This window comes from Scyliorhinus canicula, chromosome 6 (assembly GCF_902713615.1).
Source record: "Scyliorhinus canicula chromosome 6, sScyCan1.1, whole genome shotgun sequence".
NCBI classification, from domain to species: domain Eukaryota; kingdom Metazoa; phylum Chordata; class Chondrichthyes; order Carcharhiniformes; family Scyliorhinidae; genus Scyliorhinus; species Scyliorhinus canicula.
The window spans coordinates 9,669,868-9,692,251 of NC_052151.1; the positions used below are offsets into that span (position 1 = coordinate 9,669,868).

At 46.0% G+C, this 22,384-nt stretch overlaps 1 protein-coding gene across 5 annotated transcripts in view; it reads left to right on the forward strand.

Annotated features, from left to right (window-relative positions):
• Positions 1 to 22,384, forward strand: part of LOC119966976 (dynein heavy chain 8, axonemal-like) — a 1,648,910-nt gene that overhangs the window by 214,268 nt on the left and 1,412,258 nt on the right. For all 5 annotated transcript variants that reach the window (XM_038798944.1, XM_038798946.1, XM_038798947.1 and 2 more), the window contains 2 exons: positions 944 to 1,104; positions 4,926 to 5,102. In XM_038798944.1, coding sequence (XP_038654872.1) covers positions 944 to 1,104; positions 4,926 to 5,102 — 338 coding nt within the window. The remainder of the gene's footprint in view (positions 1 to 943; positions 1,105 to 4,925; positions 5,103 to 22,384) is intronic.

Genomic DNA, 22,384 nt, shown 5'->3' on the forward strand with positions numbered 1-22,384 from the left:
TACGCCCAGTCCATCACACGAACCTGACTCCCATCCATTGATTCCATCTACACCTCCCGCTGCCGGGGGAAAGCAGGCAGCATAATCAAGGATCCCTCCCACCCGGCTTACTCACTTTTCCAACTTCTTCCATCGGGCAGGAGATTCAGAAGTCTGAGAACACGGACGAACAGACTCAAAAACAGCTTCTTCCCCACTGTCACCAGACTCCTAAATGACCCTTTTATGGACTGTCCTCATTAACACTACACCCTGTCTGCTTCATCCGATGCCAATGCTTATGTAGTTACATTGTATATCTTGTGTTGCCCTATTATGTATTCTCATGTATTTTCTTGAATTCTGTTCAATTCCCTTTTCTTCCCATGTACTGAATGATCTGTTGAGCTGCTTGCAGAAAAATACTTTTCACTGTACCTCGGTACACGTGACAATAAACAAATCCAATCCAATCCATATTGCGCGGACCCACGACGGCAGTGGTGCGCACATGTGCGGACCCACAGCGGCTGTGGCGCGCCGGCTTTCTGCGCCGGAGCAACGCATAGCACTCCGGCGCCGTTCTAGCTCCCAAGGAAGGGGTGAATGCCTGGACCTGGAGGTCCGTTGACGCTGGCGTCGCTCGCGCCGGTTTTGACGCCGGCGTCAAAACTTGGCCGGGATTTCGGTGAATCCCAGCCAATGTCTTCCCTGGATGTAGAAATTTTTCAATTGTTAAGGTTAAGAGGTGATTTAATAAGAAATGTTTGAAATTATGAACAGTTTTCATGGAGCAAATAGGGTCACGAACCAGAGGACTTAGAATGAATGCAGTCTGCTAAAGAACCAGTGGCGAGATGAGGACATATTTTATGCCAGAAGTTGTGATCTGCAGCATTGCCTGAAAGGAACGGAAGCTGAGTGAATGATTTTTCTGCCCTCTTTTGTTCTATATTTTCTTCAGGTACAAAAGCAAGTCTTGAAAAAGCTGTTGTGCTGAAGAGTGAGACGGTTGATCTTTCTCAGCTGCGTTCATTCGAGCAAGTGAAAGCTGCAGCATCAAACCCAGAAATGATTTTACAAATTGAAAATTTACTTTTGATGTGGCGCAATCAACTAGAGCAGGTTTGTGTTTTCATAAACTACTAAATCTAAAAAGTTTAATGTCTCATTTTCCTCCTTACGCAGCACACTTTTGTGAGGAGGTGATTTTATATTACAGTTTGTCAATTTACTTTGTCTTAGGGAGCAGTGACCACAGTATGATAGAATTCACCCTGCAGTTTGAGAGGGAGAAGTTGGAGTCAGATATAATGGTATTACAATCAAATAAGGGTAACTACAAAGACATAAGGGAGGAGCTGGCCAGAGTTGATTGGAAAAGGAGCTTAGTAGGGAAGACAGTGGAACAGCAATGGCAGGAGTTTTGGGGGTGACTCAGGAGGTACAGCAGAAATTCATCCCAAGGAGGAGGAAACATGCAGGACAAGGCATCCATGGTTGACGAGGGATGTCAAGGACAGCATAAAAACAAAAGAAAAACATACAAAGTGGCAAGGTTTAGTGGGAAGCCAGAGGATTGGGAATCATGAAAAGCGAGCAGAGGACAACTGAAAAAGCAATAAGGGGAGAGAAGATGAAATTTGAGTGCAAGCTAGCTGGTAATATAAAAGAAGTTAGGAAGAGTTTCTTTCATATAAAAGGTAAGCGAGAGGCAAAAATAGACATTAGACCACTGGAAAACATGGCTGAAGAAGTAATAATAGGAAACAAAGAAATGGCAGACGAACTGAATAATTACTTTGCATCAGTCTTCACGGTGGAAAACACCAGTGGGATGCTAGAGCTCCAGGAGAATCGGGGCAGCGGTGAGTGCAGTGGCCATCACTAAGGAGATGATTCTGGGAAAACTGGAAGGTCTCAAGGTGGATAAGTCATCTGGACGAGGTCGCTGAGAAGATTGGTGGTGATCTTTCAGGAATCACTGGAGGCAGGAAGGGTCCCAGAGGACTGGAAAGTGTCTAATGTACCACCACCGTTTAAGAAGGGAGGGAGGCAGAAGACGGGAAATTATAGGCCGGTTAGTCTGACTTTGGTTATTGGTAATATTTTTGAGTCCATTATTAAAGATGAGATCGTGGAGTACTTCGAAGTGCATGATAAAATAGGGCTGGGTCAGTATGGCTTCGTCAAGGGGAGGTCATGTCTGCCAAATCTGTTAGAGTTCCTTGAAGAAGTAACAAGGAAGTTAGACAAAGGAGATCCAGAGCACGTGATTTATTTAGATTTCCAGAAGGCCTTTGGCAAGGTGCCGCATAGGAGACTGTTAAATAAGTCCATGGTGTTTAGGGTAAGACCTGGCATGGATCGAGGTTGGCTGCCTGGCAGAAGGCAGAGAGTGGGGATAAAGAGCTCTTTTTCAGGATTGCAGCCGGTGACTAGTGGTGTGCCTCCGGGGTCTGTGCTGGGACCACAACTTTTCACAATATACATTAATGATCTGGAAGAAGGAACTGAAGACACTGTTGCTAAGTGTGCAGATGATACAAAGATCTGTAGAGGGACAGGTAGTATTGAGGAAGCACATGAGCTGCAGAAGGATTTGGACAGGCTAGGAGAGTGGGCAAAGAAGAGGCAGATAGAATATAATGTGGAAATGTGTGAGGTTATGCACTTCGGAAGGGGGAATGGAGGCATAGACTATTTTCTAAATGGGGAAATGCTTCGGAAATCAGAAGCACAAAGGGACTTGGGAGTCATTGTTCAAGATTCTCTTGTGGTTAACGTGTAGGTTCAGTCGGCAGTTATGAAGGCAAATGCAATGTTAGCATTCATGTCGAGAGGGCTGGAATGCAAGAGCTTGTCGTATGGGGAATGGTTGAGGACTCTGGGTCTGTACTCGTTGGAGTTTAGAAGGATGAGGGGGGATCTTATTGAAACTTACAGGATACTGCGAGGCCTGGATCGAGTGGACGTGGAGAGGATGTTTCCACTTGTGGGAAAAACTAGAACCAGAGGATGCAATCTCAGACTAAAGGGATGATCATTCAAAACAGAGATCAGGAGGAATTTCTTCAGCCAGAAGGTGGTGAATCTGTGGAACTCTTTGCCCCCATCCCCGCACCCCTGACCCTATTAGTAGGCGGCATTGTGGGGGCTTCTGTCCTTGGTGTCCATTCCTGATGCCAGGGGTACCGTCAGCTGGCACTGCCCTTACTAGTGGTACACTCCGCAGCCCCTGCCCGACACCTTTGTAGGGGCCACAGTGGGCATTGCCCTAGGTGGGCCGCCTAAGGCCCTGCCAGTGGGTGGCGGCTGGTGGGGCGGTGGGAGTTTTGTGGGGGGGAGGGTGGGGGCACCCATACAGCTGGTGTCACTCTGCAGGACCAGGGTCGAAGGTGTGTGGTCAGTGGGGTGCGCCGTAAGATGGCTGCCTCTCTGGCTGCGGTAATGGCGGTCCGCGACAGAACACCGCCCCAGTCCCATGGGGGAATTCCCCGGCCACATGGTCTGTTCCCGTCACCTCCCCAACCCGGCCCTGGCAACCCGCTCCCATCCCCCCACCCCAGCCAGCAGGCCAGTGTCTGGCCCTGCAGCGCATGTTCGGGCCTCTCTGTGTTCTACCTCCCCTCTCTCTTGCATCAGCTACGATGCTGGTTTCACAATTTTTAAAGGCACAAGTGAACCGTGCCATCAGGAACTTGGCCCATCGGAGCGGAAAATCATGGAGGCCCTGGAGAATACCCAATCGGGCCCGCACATGACATGCAAACGTTGTTTACTGTACGTGCGTTCTGGACCGCATTCTCACTGCCGTCAAGGTGATGGAGAATTGCGATTTGGAGTCGAATCTGCGCCCGCCATGATTTTGTCATCTGAACCGATTCTCTGTCCAATTGCGTTTCCCAATTCCAGCGTCAGCCAATGGAGAATCCCGCCCAACGTCTTACAAATTTCATTGTCCAGGTATGTCGCTGAGGTTAGTGCAATTGATGTAGTCTACATGCATTTCAGTAAGGCTTTTGACAAAGTTTCGCTTGGAAGACTAGTCAAGAATTAAGACTAGTCAAGAACTAGTCACGACTATTCAAATGCCCATGGGATCAAGGGCATTTTGGCATATTGGATCCAAAATTGGTTCAGTCGCAGGAGACAGAGGGTAGTGGTCAAAGATTCTTTTTGGAGGTATGATCAGTAAGCTACCAATTGTTCAGAATGGCACCAACTTGTCCATCAAACTGCATCACACTTTGACTCCCAACATTTTAATGAGACAGAACAGTGAACGCGTAAGAGAAGGATGCAAATCCTGCATTCTGGATACACTGCTTTATGGGACACCCCACCCCATGTACCCAAAGCGGTACGGATCAACGGTTGGCCTGCTCAATCACAAGGAAACAAACAAAAATATCATTCTTGAATTAAGGAACTGTTGACATTTAATGTTCAAAATTTCCCTTCAATTTATCATTGCCTTATTACAGAGCTGATTTTGGATAGCTCATTAATTTATTCATTGCGTAGAATATTCCTAAAGTTCAAATAAAGAACCAGCTGGCCTTCATCTACTATTTAATTATTATCAAAAAGCCACACTGTAATTACCTGGCTTCACGTATGACTTCTCAAAACATTGTTACTATTCACAATAAAAATGTAAAGCATTGGCAGCACGGTGGCGCAGTGGGTTAGCCCTGCTGCCTCACGGCGCCGAGGTCCCAGGTTCGATCCCAGCTCTGGGTCACTGTCCGTGTGGAGTTTGCACATTCTCCCTATGTTTGTGTGGGTTTCGCCCCCACAACCCAAAGATGCTAGGTGGATTGGACAAGCTAAATTGTCCCTTAATTGGAAAAAATGAATTGGGTACTCTAAATTTATTTTATAAAATGTAAAGCATGAAGTCACAGAAAGTCTAAGTATTCACCTTAGTTTTTTACCTACAGGTGTTGGCACAAAGTAATCAAGTGAGAAAAGAAGCAGAAAATTCCGGTCCCCTCACTGAACTGGAATATTGGAAATGCATGTCTGCTAAATTTAATTCCATCATCGAGCAACTGAGAGGGCAACATTGCAAGGCAGTGATAAATGTTTTGAAAGCAAGCCAGTCAAAAATGTTAAAGGTAAAAATTATTGAAAAAGCAGTATGACACAGATCATAATTTTGTAAATATTTTTAGAATCAAAATTAGGCCAGAATTTTTGCTATGAAAACAGAATGCCTGAATTGTTTTTGTTATAAAATAAGGCCTTCATCGATATGTTTAGGTTTAGTGGCACCAATCTCTTATATCCCAAAATCTGGAACTCATGTTATTTATTTAACACTATATGAAATGAATACCACAGGCAGAACAAATTAATATTCTGGTGAATCCAAACCAATGACAAACAAAGAAGGTGATTTATCTTGTCTATTGGACCATCGATAAAAGCAGCAGACACCTGGGAATACCACCACCTCAAAGTTTCCCTCCAAGTCACCCAAGTCAGTGTTCCGACACCCTGGTCCAGTGTGCAGTCAATTCCAGGCCCACAGACACCAGAGTACCAATACAAGTGAATTCACCAGTGATTCATATAAAGTTTGCAGAATCTTTGACCCCTTTACTGCTCAATAAGTTATAGCCACCAGGTTTGTTAGTTGAACACAATAACTGTTTATTTACAACAGCAACAAAGTTGAAATATACAGTAATTATAATGGAATAACAGCCAGCTAATCTACTACTCCCCTCACTTTTACCGTCCCACCTTCTACCCAAACACACACAAAGCAAACACACACACACAGAGGAGGAGGGGTAAAATAATAGAAATTAAAACAAAATAACAGTTGGGTGTCCTTGCATCCGATGTCAAGGGCATTGCAGCACGCAGTTCTCCTAGGATCGAAGGCACCGGTGTATGGTTAGTGATGATTTTCTGAGAGATGCATTCAGCCAGTCCTCCTAGACAAGGTTTCCTTCTGGGGAAGCACTTTAATGTTGACCAGCCTGGGCCTTCATCCAAAGAAACAGCCTCAGGCCTGTTTAATTCTTACTTATAACTCCACCAGAAAAGAATAGGGGCCGGGATTCTCCAAAAACGTGGTTTAGTGTTGACGCCGGCGTAAACACTGGAATGTTTCACGCCGGTCTCAACGGGCCTTTGGCCCAGCAATTTTGTGGCCTACAGGGGGCCAGCACAGCGCCGGAGTGCTACGGATGCTCCAGCTACCGATACGCGGCCCTGCACTCACAGTCACGGGTCCGCGCATGCGTATGGCTTCGGTGCCGGGTCCGCGCAAAATGGCACACAGTGGGCCGGCGCAGAAGAATGTAGGCCCCCCCCGCAGATCGCGTGCGCCCGCCGATTGGTGGCCGCCGATCGCGGGCCTGGCTGTTATGGAGGCCTGCACGAAGACTGATCCCCCCTGCCCCCCACCAGGACGGCCACCGCAGCCGCGACGCCGAGCTCCCGCCGGGTGGAATCATACATGAACCATGTCAGTGGGAACTCGGCCGGTTGACCAAGGAGAATCGCCACGGGTGCCTCTTTCAACGGCCCCCGACCAGCGTCGCGCAACCGCGCGCTACTGCCGCCGATTCTCCAGTCGCCGGAGGTTCGCCTCCCGGCCTTGGACCCCATCGCAGGCCGAGCGCGATTTAGGCGCAGAGGCTTTGAGAACCCCAGCCAGGGTTCCCCACATGAAATTTTAAAAGGGTTTTGAAACCAGCATTCAGCTGGTGGCTGGATTAGATTTCTTTGCAGTACAGTATGGCTGTGGAGAGAGAAAGGTCTTCACTTTGGATCTTCAGATAGAATCCATTAGAAGACGGCTCAGAGCTGTGACCTTCCAGCATCTGACATCAAAATGAAAGTAAATGAAAAAACACAGAGAAAACCCCGACCAATCGGCAGGAGCCATTGATAAGGCCCTGCAATTTGAAACAGTCCATTGGCCGACAGCCAAGTCCATCAAGGTGTGTTAGCACTGATCTGCCTGGAATCTGCTGATTTGAAACTTAAACTGCTCCATGTAACCTGTCTTCTCTGAGGTCATAGGTAAATACTCAGTTTACCAGCCACTCAAATTAAAGGTAAAGTCAATCTTAAAGGCATAAGCATATTAATTGTCCATGTACAAAAGTAGAAATAGCAGAATAGTAGAAATTAACTTGCTGTAAACAGATATCTTGGATAAACCGCTTTGAGAGAGAGATTCTTCAGGAACCTGCTCACAGATTCTTGTCCATGTCAAACTACTGTTTAACTTCCCAGCATTTGACAATAAGTTGCTTGTCTGTTCACATCCCCAATGTAAACTGAACGGAACCTCAACACTTGACTTCTTCAACACCTGCACCTCCCATTAACTACATTATTTTACTAAATGTCTCTAATAATCTGCTGCCAGGGAATCTACTTTATATTCTGGAATGGAAGGGTGAACAGCCAATGGTCGTGGTGCACGCCAGTACAAACGACATTGGTAAAAAAGGGATGAGGTAGGAAGGAAGTTAAGAAATCAGACCGCAAAGGTAGTGATCTCAGGATTACTACCGGTGCCATGTGCTAGTCAGAGTAGAAATGACAGGATATATAGGATGAAGAGATGGTTTCAGGGGGAGGGTTTCAGAATCCTGGTGCATTGGGACCCGTTCTGGGAGAGGTGGGACCTGTACAAACTGGACAGGTTATACCTGGGCAGGATTGCAACTGATGTTGCAAGTGTAGGTCAGATAGGCTTCAGATGGTTTCACAGGTCGGCGCAACATCGAGGGCCGAAGGGCCCGTACTGTGCTGTAGTGTTCTATGTTCTATGTTCTATGATGTCCTAGGGGAGATATTTGCTAGAGCATTTGGGAAGGGTTTAAACTAATATGCCAGGGGGATGGGAACCTATGCAAGGAGTCAGAGAAAGAGGGAGCAAGGACAAAAACAAAAGGTACAAAAGTGAATAAGAAAAGTGATAGGTGGTGAAACCAAGGGCAAAATTCAAACAGGGCAATGGAGAAAAATATTGGGAGCAAGACAAACAATGTCAAAAAGTCAAACTTAAAGGCTCTGTGCCTTAATGCACGGAGCATTTGCAATAAAGTGGATGAACTAATCGCACGGGTAAATATAAATAGGTATGATATAATTGAGATTACAGAAACATAGCTGCAGGGTGACCAGGGATGGGAACTGAATGTCCCAGGGTTTTCAGTACTTAGAAAGAACAGGTATAAAGAAAAAAGGTGGTGCCGTGGCACTGCTGGTTAAAGAGGAAATTAACACAGTTGTGAGAAAGGATATTAGCCCTGACAATGTGGAATCTGTATGGGTAGAGTTGAGAAATACCATGGGGCAAAAAACATTAGTAGGTGTCATATGTAGACCCCCGAACTGCAGTGGTGATGTTGGGAATGGCATTAAACACAAAATTAGAGATGCATGTAACAAGGGAATATCGGTGATCATTGGTGAATTTAATCTTCACATAGATTGGGCAAATCAAATTAGCCACAATGCCGTAGAGGAGGAATTCCTGGAGTGTATGCGGGATGGTTTTCTTGACCAATATGTGGAGGAATCAACTAGAGAGCAGGCCAACTTAGACTGGGTACTGTGTAATGAAAAGGGAATCGTTGACAATCTGGCTGTTCGAGATCCCTTGGGAATGAGCGACCATAATATGATAGAATTTTTTATCAAGATGGAGAGTGAAGTAGTTGATTCGGAGACCAGGGTGCTGAATGTTAATAAAGGGAACTATGAAGATATGAGGTGTGAGTTGGCCTTGATGGATTGGGGAGAGCTACTCAAAGGAAGACAGTGGATAGACAATGACAAAAAAATCATGGAATGCATGGGGGAACTACAGCAATTGTTCATTCATGTCTGGCAGAAAAGCAAAAAGCGTAAGGAATTAGAAATAGTATCCGATCCAAGGAAGAAGCATACAGATTGGCCAAGAAAAATAAAGGTCTGAGGATTAGGAGTTTAGAATTCATCAAAGTAGGAAAAAGGGATTGATTAAGAAGGGGAATGTACAGTACAAAAGGAAGCTTGCAGGGAACATAAAGACTGACACTAAGAGTTTCTATAGATATGTGAAAAGAAAGAGATTGGTGAGGAGAAATGTAGGCCCCCTACAGACAGAAACAGCGGAATGCATAATAAGGGACAAAGAAATGGCTGAGAAATTGAATACATACTTTGTTCTGTCTTCACAAAAGAGGACACAAAATCAGATACCAGAAATGCTGGAAAATAAAATGTTTAGTGGGAGGGAAGAACTGAGGGAGATCAACATTAGTAGGGAAATAGTGCTGGGAAAATTGATTGGATTGAAGGTGGATAAATCTCCAGGACCTGGAGCATCCCAGAGTGCTGAAGGATGTGGCTCTGGAAATAGCGGAGGCATTGGTGGTCATCTTCCGGGATTCTATACACTCTGGAACAGTCCCTGCAGATTGGAGGGTAGCTAACAATAACAGTTATTTATTGTTTTAAATAACTCCGATATTTAAAAAGGGAGGTAGAAAGAAAGCAGGGAATTATAGACCAGTAAGCTTAACATCGGTAGAGGGGAAAATGCTTTAATCCATTATCAAGGACTTTATAGCGGAACATTTAGAAAGCATTGGCATGATCAGTCAGAGTCAGCATGGATTTATGAAGGGAAAATCATGCTTGACAAATCTGTTGGAATTCTTTGAAGATATAACCAGTACAGTATATAAGGGGGAGCCAGTCGATGTGGTACATTTGGACTTTCTGAAGGTGTTGACAAAGTCCCGCATAAGAGATCAGTGTGCAAAATTAAAGCACATGGGATTGGGGGAAATGCATTGAGGTGGATCGAAAACTGGTTGGCAGAGAGGAAACAGGAAGTAGGGATTAATGGGTCCTTTTCAAATTGGCAGGCAGTAACTAGTGGAGTACCACAGGGATCGGTGCTGGGACCCCAGCTATTCACAATATATAGAACGAAGAACAAAGAAAAGTACAGCAGATTTAGATGAGGGAACAAATGTAACATCTCAAAGTTTGCAGATGATACCAAGTTAGGTGGCAGGGTGATTGTGACGAGGATGCAGGGATCCTACAGCATGAGTGGAAAGGTTGGGCGAGTGGGCAAATCAATGGCAGCTGCAGTATAATGTGGATAAGTGAATGAAAAAATGAAATGAAAATCGCTTATTGTCACGAGTAGGCTTCAATGAAGTTACTGTGAAAAGCCCCTAGTCGCCACATTCCGGCGCCTGTCCGGGTAGGCTGGTAAGTGTGAGGTTATTCACTTTGGAAGCAAAAACAGGAAGACAGATTACTACCTGAATGATTATAAATTGGGAGAGAGGAATGTGCAGCGGGACCTGGGTGTCCTTGTGCACCAGTCTTTGAAGGTAAGCATGCAGGTGCAGCAGGCGGTAAAGAAGGCTTATGGTATGTTGGCCTTAATTGCGAGAGGCTTCGAGTATAGAAGCAGGGATGTGTTGCTGCAATTATACAGGACCTTGGTGAGGCCCACACCTGGAGTATTGTGTGCAGTTTTGGTCTCCTTCTCTGAAGGAGGATGTTCTTGTTCTCGAGGGAGTGCTAAGGTTTATCAGGCTGATTCCAGGGATGGGGGGTCTGTCATATGAGGAGAGATTGACTAGGTTGGGATTCTTCTCGCTGGAGTTTAGAAGAATGAGGGGGGAATCTCAGAGACATATAAAATTTTAAAGGGACTCGACAGGGTAGATGCAGGGAAGATGTTACCAATGATGGGTGTGTCCAGAACCAGGGGTCAAGTAAACCATTTCGGACAGAGATAAGGAGACATTTCTTCACTGAAAGAATGGTGAGCCTGTGGAATTCATTACCACAAGAAGTAGTTGATGCTAAAACTTTAAATATATTCAAGAGGTGGCTAGATATACAGTTGCACATGGGGAGAATGGGATCAAAGCCTATAAGGAGAAAGCAGGTTTCAGCTACTGAGTTGGATGACCAGCCATGATCGTGATGAATGGCGGAACAGGGCCAAAGGGCCTCCTCCTGCTCCTATCTTCTATGTACCTATGTATCTATATAAACAAGATTCCATTAGCCAACATTTATGATGCTTTAATGATCTCTTTAGTAGCCACAAATCCCTTCTCAAACCGGAGTGGATTCCACTCCCTCAATATGCAGTGGTGTGACCACTGGCTGCACATCATGCGTATCTGCGCCCTATACCCAGACAGCGTGCACGATGCCTTCTTCCTGGCGCACTTGACGGTTCTTGACACTTTCAAGGTGCTCTCCCACATGAGGATTGGCTCCTGGGCGATGTGTTATCCGCTGTGGTCGGGGCTGATGACATCTATTCACAGGCATCAGACCGAGGTGGAAAACTGCTATTACAACGCCCAGGAGCGTCATCGAGCGGTGCATCAACGTCGAGAAGATGTGGTTCAGGTGCCTGGATCGCTCTGGATGGGCCCTCCAACACAGCCGTAGGAGGGTTTCCCACATCATGGTGTCCTGCTGCACCCTCCACATCATCGCGCAGCAGAAAGGTTGGAATGCTGGAGGAGAAGGATGGTCGCCAGGCTCATCTAACGTCAAGGTTGCAGAGGAGGTCCAGAATGGGCAGGGCATGGGGCCCAGGCAGGCACAGGAGGCCCATAACATATGCGCCAGGGCTGCCGTGCACAGGACAAACTGCAGCTAAGGATGGCACTATCCTACTGGTGCGTCGAATGCAGTGAGGAGGCGCTGGAGCTGCACAGGGACTACAATTAATATTCATTGGAAGCTGTGCATATTCTGCTTGTTGTGTGAAGAACATCTTAGGTGGTCACAGCTGCAAGATTCACAACAAACTGTTGATCCTACAGATAATATGTTATGCCAAACAATGGGACTTTTACTAAGTGTATGGATTAGCTAGTTTGAAGTTGACAGCATTCCTAAGTGGAGCGTTTTTTTTCCTTGTAGTTAACAAAAGATGATTTCATCCAGAAAAAATCAAATCGCAATACTTTGCTCTGTTGCTCGTCTGGGTTAGTGTGCTTTACACTCAATTGGCTCTGTTTTATTCCTAAGCTCTAGAGTCGCCAGGTATCTTGATGATACCCCCGCGAGGTTCAAATTCAAGTTCAGATCAATGACTCAATACACCAGTTAGTAAGTTCAAACAAGACACGTTTATTATTACACATGATGTGGAGATGCCGGCGTTGGACTGGGGTGAGCACAGTAAGAAGTCTTACAACACCAGGTTAAAGTCCAACAGGTTTGTTTCAAACACGAGCTTTCGGAGCACGGCTCCTTCTTCAGGTGAATGGAAAGGCTTGTTCCAGAAATGTTTATATAGACACAGTCAGAGATGCCCCGGAATGCGAGCACCTGCAGGCAATCAAATCATCAAAGATGCAGCGAGAGAGGTAACTCCAGGTTAAAGAGGTGTGAATTGTCCCAAGCCAGTTCAGTCGGTAGGCCTCTGCAAGTCCAGGCTTGTTGGTGGGGGCCGAATGTAATGCGACATTCGCATTACATTCCTGCTCTGACTAGGTCGTGGCACTGGTAGGAATCCTGAAATTACTAATTTTGAGATCCTACTTTTTAGTTTAACTCCTAACTTCCTGAATTCAGCTTGTAGGGCCTCATCCCGTTTTTTACCTATATCGTTGGTGCCAACGCGCACCACGACAGCTGGCTGTTCACCCCCCCCCCCCCCCCCCCCCCCCCCCCCCCCCCCACATGCGAATGCGAATGCGAATGTCGCATTACATTCGGCCCCCACCAACAAGCCTGGACTTGCAGAGGCCTACCGACTGAACTGGCTTGGGACAATTCACACCTCTTTAACCTGGAGTTACCTCTCTCGCTGCATCTTTGATGATTTGATTGCCTGCAGGTGCTCGCATTCCGGGGCATCTCTGACTGTGTCTATATAAACATTTCTGGAACAAGCCTTTCCATTCACCTGAAGAAGGAGCCGTGCTCCGAAAGCTCGTGTTTGAAACAAACCTGTTGGACTTTAACCTGGTGTTGTAAGACTTCTTACTATTATTACACAGTTATTTACTACTCATGCACATAATACTAAGACTAAACTGTTCCTACCACTACTAGGCCAATACTTATCTGAAATAAGGGAACTGCCGGATCAGGGAACAATGGCCTCTTGCTTTGTCCTGGATCCGCAGGCGTCCAGTTGGTGTGGACTAAAGGGGTCAGGAGTATCTACTCTCGTAGCGGCGTTGTATGACACTTACTTGTCGGTGTAGCAATTGGCCAGGCCTCTCCTTCTCACGTTCAAGTTCCTGGAGAGCTGCTGCAAAGGTGTTCTGCTGGGAGGGCCGGCTAAGAGAGAGAGCTGGGGTCGGGGTCTCTGTCTTATACTGTTTTGGGTTTCGCGCCCATCTGGGTGGACCCTCTATAAACTTGCAATCGATTGGGTCTCTTCCCAATCGATTGATTTGAATTTCCCCAATAACGGGGCTGACCCTCGATCACTGGGCGGTTCTTGGGGCTGTTTGTATCTTATTGTCCGGGACTCCTGCTGGCGCCGAAGAGTCTAGCTTGGCCTTTGTTATACTTAATTGTGTCCATTGTGCCCGGGAACCACCGGGAATCGCTCAATTAATGAAAATATTCTCAGCTTGCTAGTTTCTATGCTGTCTGGTTTCTTCACAGACAGAATCCACAGAGAGGTTCTGCAACCTGCTTGCCTCTCTGACATTGTCCAATTTTCCCTGCATGCAACTCAATGTTCCATTTTATTTCGGGAAGTGGCCAGCTTCGGTGGCTACAGCTCATAGCTTTATTATTGTCTGGTTCCGGGAAACTTGTGAATCCAGCTGTGATCTGGGAGCATGACCACTCACCACTATACATTAACCTCATCAACCTCTTTGTTCTTGCATCAAATACACAAACTGTCAGAGTGGTGCTGAATAGCAGCAGGAGGTTTGTATTGTCTCATTTTCATTGGATGGATGGTGGAACAGTTTACAACCTGCATCTTTCAAACCAGCTCAAATTGAGTGCATAAGCAAATTTTGCAAATATCTAAGAGCACAAGTACAGATAGATAAACAACTGGCTCACAAGCCATCTGACATTGTTCACTCTGACAAAACGTTTGCAGTTTGCCCTCACACACACTTTCCAGAACCAGCTCCAAAGAGATTTTAACAACCATCGGTAAATATGCAAGATTCTGCGATATCTTTCTGATCATAAAGACAATCAAACGTAAACTTCAAAATCTGTAATTAGCACTCAGATGCCAACAGTTTATGGTCAAAATAATTCATTGACTTCATGCATATCATGGGCATGGTAGCACAGTGGTTATGTAACTGGTCTGAGTAGTAAGTTTGTGGACAACACAAAGGTTGGTGGAATTGCGGATAGCGGTGAGGACTGTCAGAGGATACAGCAGGATTTAGATTGTTTGGAGACTTGGGCGGAGAAATGGCAGATGGAGTTTAATCCATACAAATATGAGGTAATGCATTTTGGAAGGTCTAATACAGGTCGGGAATATACATCTGGCCCCTCGAGCCTGCTCCAACATTCAATGAGATCATGGCTGATCTTTTGTGGACTCAGCTCCACTTTCCGGCCCAAACACCATAACCCTTAATCCCTTTATTCTTCAAAAAACTGTCTATCTTTACCTTAAAAACATTTAATGAAGGAGCCTCAATGGCTTCACTGGGCAAGGAATTACATAGATTCACAACCCTTTGGGTGAAGAAGTTCTTCCTAAACTCAGTCCTAAATCTACTTCCCCTTATTTTGAGGCTATGCCCCCTAGTTCTGTTTTCACCCGCCAGTGGAAACAACCTGCCCGCATCTATCCTATCTATTTCCTTCATAATTTCATATGTTTCTATAAGACCCCCCCCATCTTTCTAAATTCCAACGAGTACAGTCCCAGTCGACTCAACCTCTCATCGTAATCCAATCCCTTCAGCTCTTGGATTAACCGAGTGAATCTCCTCTGCACACCCTCCAGTGCCAGTACGTCCTTTCTCAAGTAAGGAGACCAAAACTGAACACAATACTCCAGGTGTGGCCTCACTAACACCTTATGCAATTGCAGCATAACCTCCCTAGCCTTAAACTCCATCCCTCTAGCAATGAAGGACAACATTCCATTCGCCTTCTTAATCACCTGTTGAACCTGTAAACCAACTTTCTGTGACTCATGCACTAGCACACCCAGGTCTCTCTGCACAGCAGCATGCTTTAATATTTTATCATTTATATAATAATCCCATTTGCTGTTATTCCTACCAAAATGGATAACCTCACATTTGTCAACATTGTATTCCATCTGCCAGACCCGAGCCCATTCACTTAACCTATCCAAATCCCTCTGCAGACTTCCAGTATCCTCTGCACTTTTCGCTTTACCACTCATCTTGGTGTCATCTGCAAACTTGGACACAGTGCCCTTGGTCCCCAACTCCAAATCATCTATGTAAATTGTGAACAATTGTGGGCCCAACAGGGATCCCTGAGGGACACCACTAGCTACTGATTGCCAACCAGAGAAACACCCATTAATCCCCACTCTTTGCTTTCTATTAATTAACCAATCCTCTATCCATGCTACTACTTTACCCTTAATGCCATGCATCTTTATCTTATGCAGCAACCTTTTGTGTGGCACCTTGTCAAAGGCTTTCTGGAAATCCAGATATACCACATCCATTGGCTCCCCGTTATCTACTGCACTGGTAATGTCCTCAAAAAATTCCACTAAATTAGTTAGGCACGACCTGCCCTTTATGAACCCATGCTGCGTCTGCCCAATGGGACAATTTCTATCCAGATGCCTCGCTATTTCTTTCTTGATGATAGATTCCAGCATCTTCCTTACTACTGAAGTTAAGCTCACTTGCTTATAATTACCCGCTCTCTGCCTACCTCCTTTTTTAAACAGTGGTGTCATGTTTGCTAATTTCCAATCCACCGGGACCACCCCAGAGTCTAGTGAATTTTGGTAAATTATCACTAGACTCCTCTTTGGATCTCATATCCTTAATTTATTTTATGAGCCATGGTTGGAGTGCTTGTTTGGCTCTGTTTTTGCACCAGAAAGGGATATATAACTGTTGCAATGTATGAATTCATTGCTTAAATATTAGCCATTGCCTATCCACCATTATTCCTTTTAATGAAGTTCCCCAATCTGTCTGAGCCAACTCATGCCTCATACCTGTGTAGTCCCCTTTGTTTAGATTTAGGATCTTTGCGTCAGATCTAACACTTCATTTTCCATCCTTAGGAAGAAATCTATTATGTTGTTGTCAGTGTCCCCTAAATTACAAGATTATTTGTTAACCCCTTCTCATTGCCTAATACCAAATCAGTACCATGTTCCCTAGTTGGTTCCTGAAGTTACTGGTTTAATAAATCATCTTGTACACACTCCAGGAATTAATTCACCACATTTGCTAATTTGGCTTGCCCAATCTTTGTATAGATCAAAGTCACCAATGTTTAAAAAGAACAAAGAACAATACAGCACAGGAATAGGCCGTTCAGCCCTCCAAGCCTGCGCTGATCACGGGTCTTATCTAGACCAAACACCCGTATCCTTCTATACCCCCTCTGTTCATTTGCCTAGCCAGATAATTTTTTTAGCTCTGGCAAGCTGAACTCAGAAATTGGGTTGCCATTTTGAAAGGGCCTCACATGCGCCCCATCCATGGGTAATGTCATCCCACACATGGGCACTACGCCTGACCCCGCAAGTGAGGACACCCCTCGATGGGTTTCCTCCCTCTCTTCAGACCCACCCCCCCCCCCCCCCCAGCCCCTTCCATTCCAACGGCTCCACCCATAATCCCTCCAGCCCCCACTGTCCTGCATACCCCACTCTTGAAATGTTCCCTCCACCCTACTTACATGGTCATGGCCCACCTCACACCCTGGCCCGTGGCATTTAGGTACTCTTGCACTGGTACCCAGGCAGTGGTCCTGATGGCTTGGCAGTGCCAGAATGGCAGTGCAAAGTTGCCAGCTGTGCATTGCCAAGGTGCTCACGTTTCAGCCAATTTTTATACTCAATGCCCCATCCGATGAAGGCAAGCATGACGTATGCCTTCATGGCTACCTTCTCCATCTACCTTGCCACTTTCAGTGACCTGTGGACCTGTACGTCCAGATGCCTCTGCCTGTCAACACTCTTAAGGGTTCTACCATTTACTGTATATTTCCCACCGTATTAGACCTTCCAAAATGCATGACCTCACTTTTGTCCTGATTGATCTCCATCTGCCATCTCTCCGCCCAAGTCTCTAACCAGTCACAGAAAGCAAAACACAGCAGTAGAAAGATGTTTTTCTGAATAGAAGGTTGTGACTAGTGGTGTTCCACAGGGATCTGTGCTGGGTCTCTGTTGTTTGTAGTATACATAAACAATTTGGAAGAAAATGTAGCCAGTCTGATCAGTAAGTTCACGGATGACACCAAGGTTGGTGGTGTGGCAGATAGTGTTGCGGATTGTCAGACGATACGGCAGGACATAGGTAGGTTGGAGACTTGGGCAGAGAAATGACAAATGGAGTTTAGACTTGAAAAATGTGAGGTAATGCATTTTGGTAGGTCTAACAATGAGGGGAAATATACCGTAAATGGCAAAACCCTTAGGAATATTGACCCTGCACTGACCCTGACCTCCCAGGAGTCTACGATAGCCCAGGAGAGCCCCTGGTCCATGTTTATGTGGGCCAGTGCTGAACGGAGGACGGTGGACCCTGTGAGGTCAGTGGATACCAGGTAAGTTTGCCTAAGTTCAACACCCTCTTTGGCATGTATCGTTTGGTCACACTCCTTGTGGGCGTGTTTCAGATTCAGACACTTTTGTCCTGATTGATCTCAATCTGCCATCTCTCCGCCCAAAGTCTCTAACCAGTCACAGAAGGCAAAGCATAGCAGTAGAAGGGTGTTTTTCTGAACAGAAGGTTGTGACCCTTCTGAACAGAAGGGTGTTCCACAGGGATATGTGCTGGGGCATCTGTTGTTTGTATTATAGAACATAGAACATAGAACGATACAGCGCAGTACAGGCCCTTCGGCCCACGATGTTGCACCGACATGGGAAGTCAAAAACTAAAGGCCATCTAACCTACACTATGCCATTATCATCCATATGCTTATCCAATAAACTTTTAAATGCCCTCAATGTTGGCGAGTTCACTACTGTTGCAGGTAGGGCATTCCACGGCCTCACCACTCTTTGCGTAAAAAACCTACCTCTGACGTCTGTCCTATATCTATTACCCCTCAATTTAAGGCTATGTCCCCTCGTGCTAGCCACCTCCATCCGCGGGAGAAGGCTCTCACTGTCCACCCTATCTAACCCTCTGATCATTTTGTATGTCTCTATTAAGTCACCTCTTAACCTTCTTCTCTCTAACGAAAACAATCTCAAGTCCATTAGCCTTTCCTCATAAGATTTTCCCTCCATACCAGGCAACATCCTGGTAAATCTCCTCTGCACCCGTTCCAAAGCTTCCACGTCCTTCCTATAATGAGGCGACCAGAACTGTACGCAATACTCCAAATGCGGCCGTACCAGAGTTTTGTACACCTGTTATTCTTTCCAAAGTGAATCACCTCACACTTCTCTACATTAAACTCCATTTGCCACCTCTCAGCCCAGCTCTGCAGCTTATCTATGTCCCTCTGTAACCTGCAACATCCTTCCATACTGTCTACAACTCCACCGACTTTAGTGTCGTCTGCAAATTTACTCACCCAACCTTCTGTGCCCTCCTCTAGGTCATTTATAAAAATGACAAACAGCAACGGCCCCAGAACAGATCCTTGTGGTACGCCACTCGTAACTGAACTCCATTCTGAACATTTTCCATCAACCACCACCCTCTGTCTTCTTTCAACTAGCCAATTTCTGATCCACATCTCTAAATCACCCTCAATCCCCAGCCTCCGTATTTTCTGCAATAGCCGACCGTGGGGAACCTTATCAAACGCTTTACTGAAATCCATATACACCACATCAACTGCTCTACCCTCGTCTACCTGTTCAGTCACCTTCTCAAAGAACTCGATAAGATTTGTGAAGCATGACCTACCCTTCACAAAACCATGCTGACTATCCCTAATCATATTATTCCTATCTAGATGATTATACATCGTATCTTTTATAATCCTCTCCAAGACTTTACCCACAACAGACGTGAGGCTCACCGGCCTATAGTTACCGGGGTTATCTCTACTCCCCTTCTTGAACAAAGGGACCACATTTGCTAACCTCCAGTCCTCTGGCACTATTCATGTAGCCAATGATGACATAAAAATCAAAGCCAAAGGCTCAGCAATCTCTTCCCTGGCTTCCCAGAGAATCCTAGGATAAATCCCATCAGGCCCCGGGGACTTATCTATTTTTACCTTGTCCAGAATTGCCAACACTTCTTCCCTACGCACCTCAATGCCATCTATTCTAATAGCCTGGGTCTCAGCATTCTCCTCCTCAACATTATCTTTTTCCTGAGTGAATACTGACGAAAAGTATTCATTTAGTATCTCGCTTATCTCCTCAGCCTCCACACACAACTTCCCACCACTGTCCTTGACTGGCCCTACTCTTACCCTAGTCATTCTTTTATTCCTGACATACCTATAGAAAGCTTTTGGGTTTTCCTTGATCCTACCTGCCAAAGACTTCTCATGTCCCCTCCTTGCTCGTCTTAGCTCTCTCTTTAGATCCTTCCTCGCTTCCTTGTAACTATCAAGCGCCCCAACTGAAACTTCACGCCTCATCTTCACATAGGCCTCCTTCTTCCTCTTAACAAGAGTTTCCACTTCTTTGGTAAACCACGGTTCCCTCGCTCGACCCCTTCCTCCCTGCCTGACTGGTACGTACTTATCAAGAACATGCAATAGCTGTTCCTTGAACAAGCTCCACATATCCAGTGTGCCCAACCCTTGCAGCCTACTTCTCCAACTTACACATCCTAAGTCATGTCTAATGGCATCATAATTGCCCTTCCCCCAGCTATAACTCTTGCCCTGCGGGGTATACTTATCCCTTTCCATCACTAACGTAAAGGTCACCGAATTGTGTTCACTGTTTCCAAAGTGCTCACCTACCTCCAGATCTAACACCTGGCCTGGTTCATTACCCAAAACCAAATCCAATGTGGCCTCGCCTCTTGTTGGCCTGTCAACATATTGTGTCAGGAAACCCTCCTGCACACATTGTACAAAGAACGACCCATCTAATGTACTCGAACTATATATTTTCCAGTCAATATTTGGAAAGTTAAAGTCTCCCATAACAACTACCCTGTTACTTTCGCTCTTTTCCAGAATCATCTTCGCCATCCTTTCCTCTACATCCCTAGAACTATTAGGTGGCCTATGGAAAACTCCCAACAGGGTGACCTCTCCTTTCCTGTTTCTAACCTCAGCCCATACTACCTCGGAAGAAGAGTCCCCATCTAGCATCCTTTCCGCCACCGTAATACTGTCCTTGACTAGCAGTGCCACACCTCCCCCTCTTTTGCCCCCTTCTCTGAGCTTACTAAAACACCTAAACCCCGGAACCTGCAACAACCATTCCTGTCCCTGCTCTATCCATGTCTCTGAAATGGCCACAACATCGAAGTCCCAGGTACCAACCCATGCTGCCAGTTCCCCTACCTTATTTCGTATACTCCTGGCATTGAAGTAGACACACTTCAAACCACCTACCTGAACACTGGCACCCTCCTGCGAAGTCAAATCTGTGCTCCTGACCTCTATACTCTCAATCTCCCATACCCCAAAACTACAATCCAGGTTCCCATGCCCCTGCTGAATTAGTTTAAACCCCCCCCCAAAGAGCACTAACAAATCTCCCCCCCAGGATATTGGTGCCCCTCAGGTTCAGATGTAGACCATCCTGTCTATCGAGGTCCCACCTTCCCCAGAAAGAGCCCCAGTTATCCAGAAATCTGAATCCCTCCCGCCTGCACCATCCCTGCAGCCACGTGTTTAATTGCTCTCTCTCCCTATTCCTCATCTCACTATCACGTGGCACGGGCAACAACCCAGAGATAACAACTCTGTTTGTTCTCGCTCTGAGCTTCCATCCTAGCTCCCTAAAGGCCTGCCTGACATCCTTGTCCCCTTTCCTACCTATGTCGTTAGTGCCAATGTGGACTACGACTTGGGGCTGCTCCCCCTCCCCCTTATGGACCCGGAAAACACGATCCGAGACATCATGTATTATACATAAACAATTTAGAAGAAAATGTAGCTGGTCTGATTAGTAAGTTCGTGGATGGCACCATGGTTGGTGGAGTGGCAGATAGTGTTGAGGATTGTCAAAGGATACAGCAGGACATAGATAGGTTGGAGGCGTGGGCAGAGAAATGGGAAATGGAGTTTAATCTAGAAAAACGTGAGATAATGCATTTTGGTAGGTTTAACAAAGAGGGAAATATACCGTAAATGGCAAAACTCTTAGAAATATAGAAAGTCAGAGAGATCTGGGCATCTTTGAAAGTGGCAACACAAGTGGACAAGGTAGTCAAGAAAACATACGGAATGCTTGCCTTCATTGGACGGGGCATCGAGTATAAAAACTGGCAAATCATGCTACAGTTGTATAGAACCTAGGCCAGGCCGCACTTGGAATATTGTGCACAATTCTGGTGGCCACACTACCAAAAGGATGTGGAGGCTTTGTTTGGGGGGGGGGGGGGGGGGGGGGGGGGGGTTGCAGAGGAGGTTTACCAGGATGTTGCCTGGTCTGGGGAGAGTTAGCTATCTGGAGAGGTTGAATAGACTCGGACTGTTTTCATTAGAAAGACGGAGGTTGAGGGGTCACCTGATAAACGTCTACAAGATTATGAGGGCATGGATAGAGTGGATGGGCAGGCACTCTTTCCCTGGTGGAGGGGTCAGTCACCAGGGGGCATAGGTTTTAGGTCCGTCGGGCAAAGTTGAGAGGAGATGTGCGAGGCAAGATTTTGACACAGAGAGTGATGAGTGCCTGGAACGCGTTTCCAGGGGAGGTTGGAACCAGATACATTAACGGCATTCAAAAGGCATCTTGACAAATACATGGATAGGATGGGTATAGATACGACACAAGGAAGTGCTGAGGGTTTTGGCCAAGGGTGATATTATGACCGGTACAGGCTTGGAAATCCGAAGGGTCTGTTCCTGTGCTGTACTGTTCTTTTTCTTGTTGTTCGATCTATATCCTGCTGTATCCTCTGACAGTCCTCATCGCTATCCGCAATTCCAACAACCTTTGTGTCATCCAAAACTTACTAATTAGACCAGTTACATTTTCCTCCAAATCATTTCTATATACTGCAAACAGCGAAGGTCGCAGCACTGATCCCTGTGAAACACCACTAGTCACAGCTCTCCATTCAGAAAAGCACCCTTCCACTGCTGCCCTCTGTCTTCTGCGACC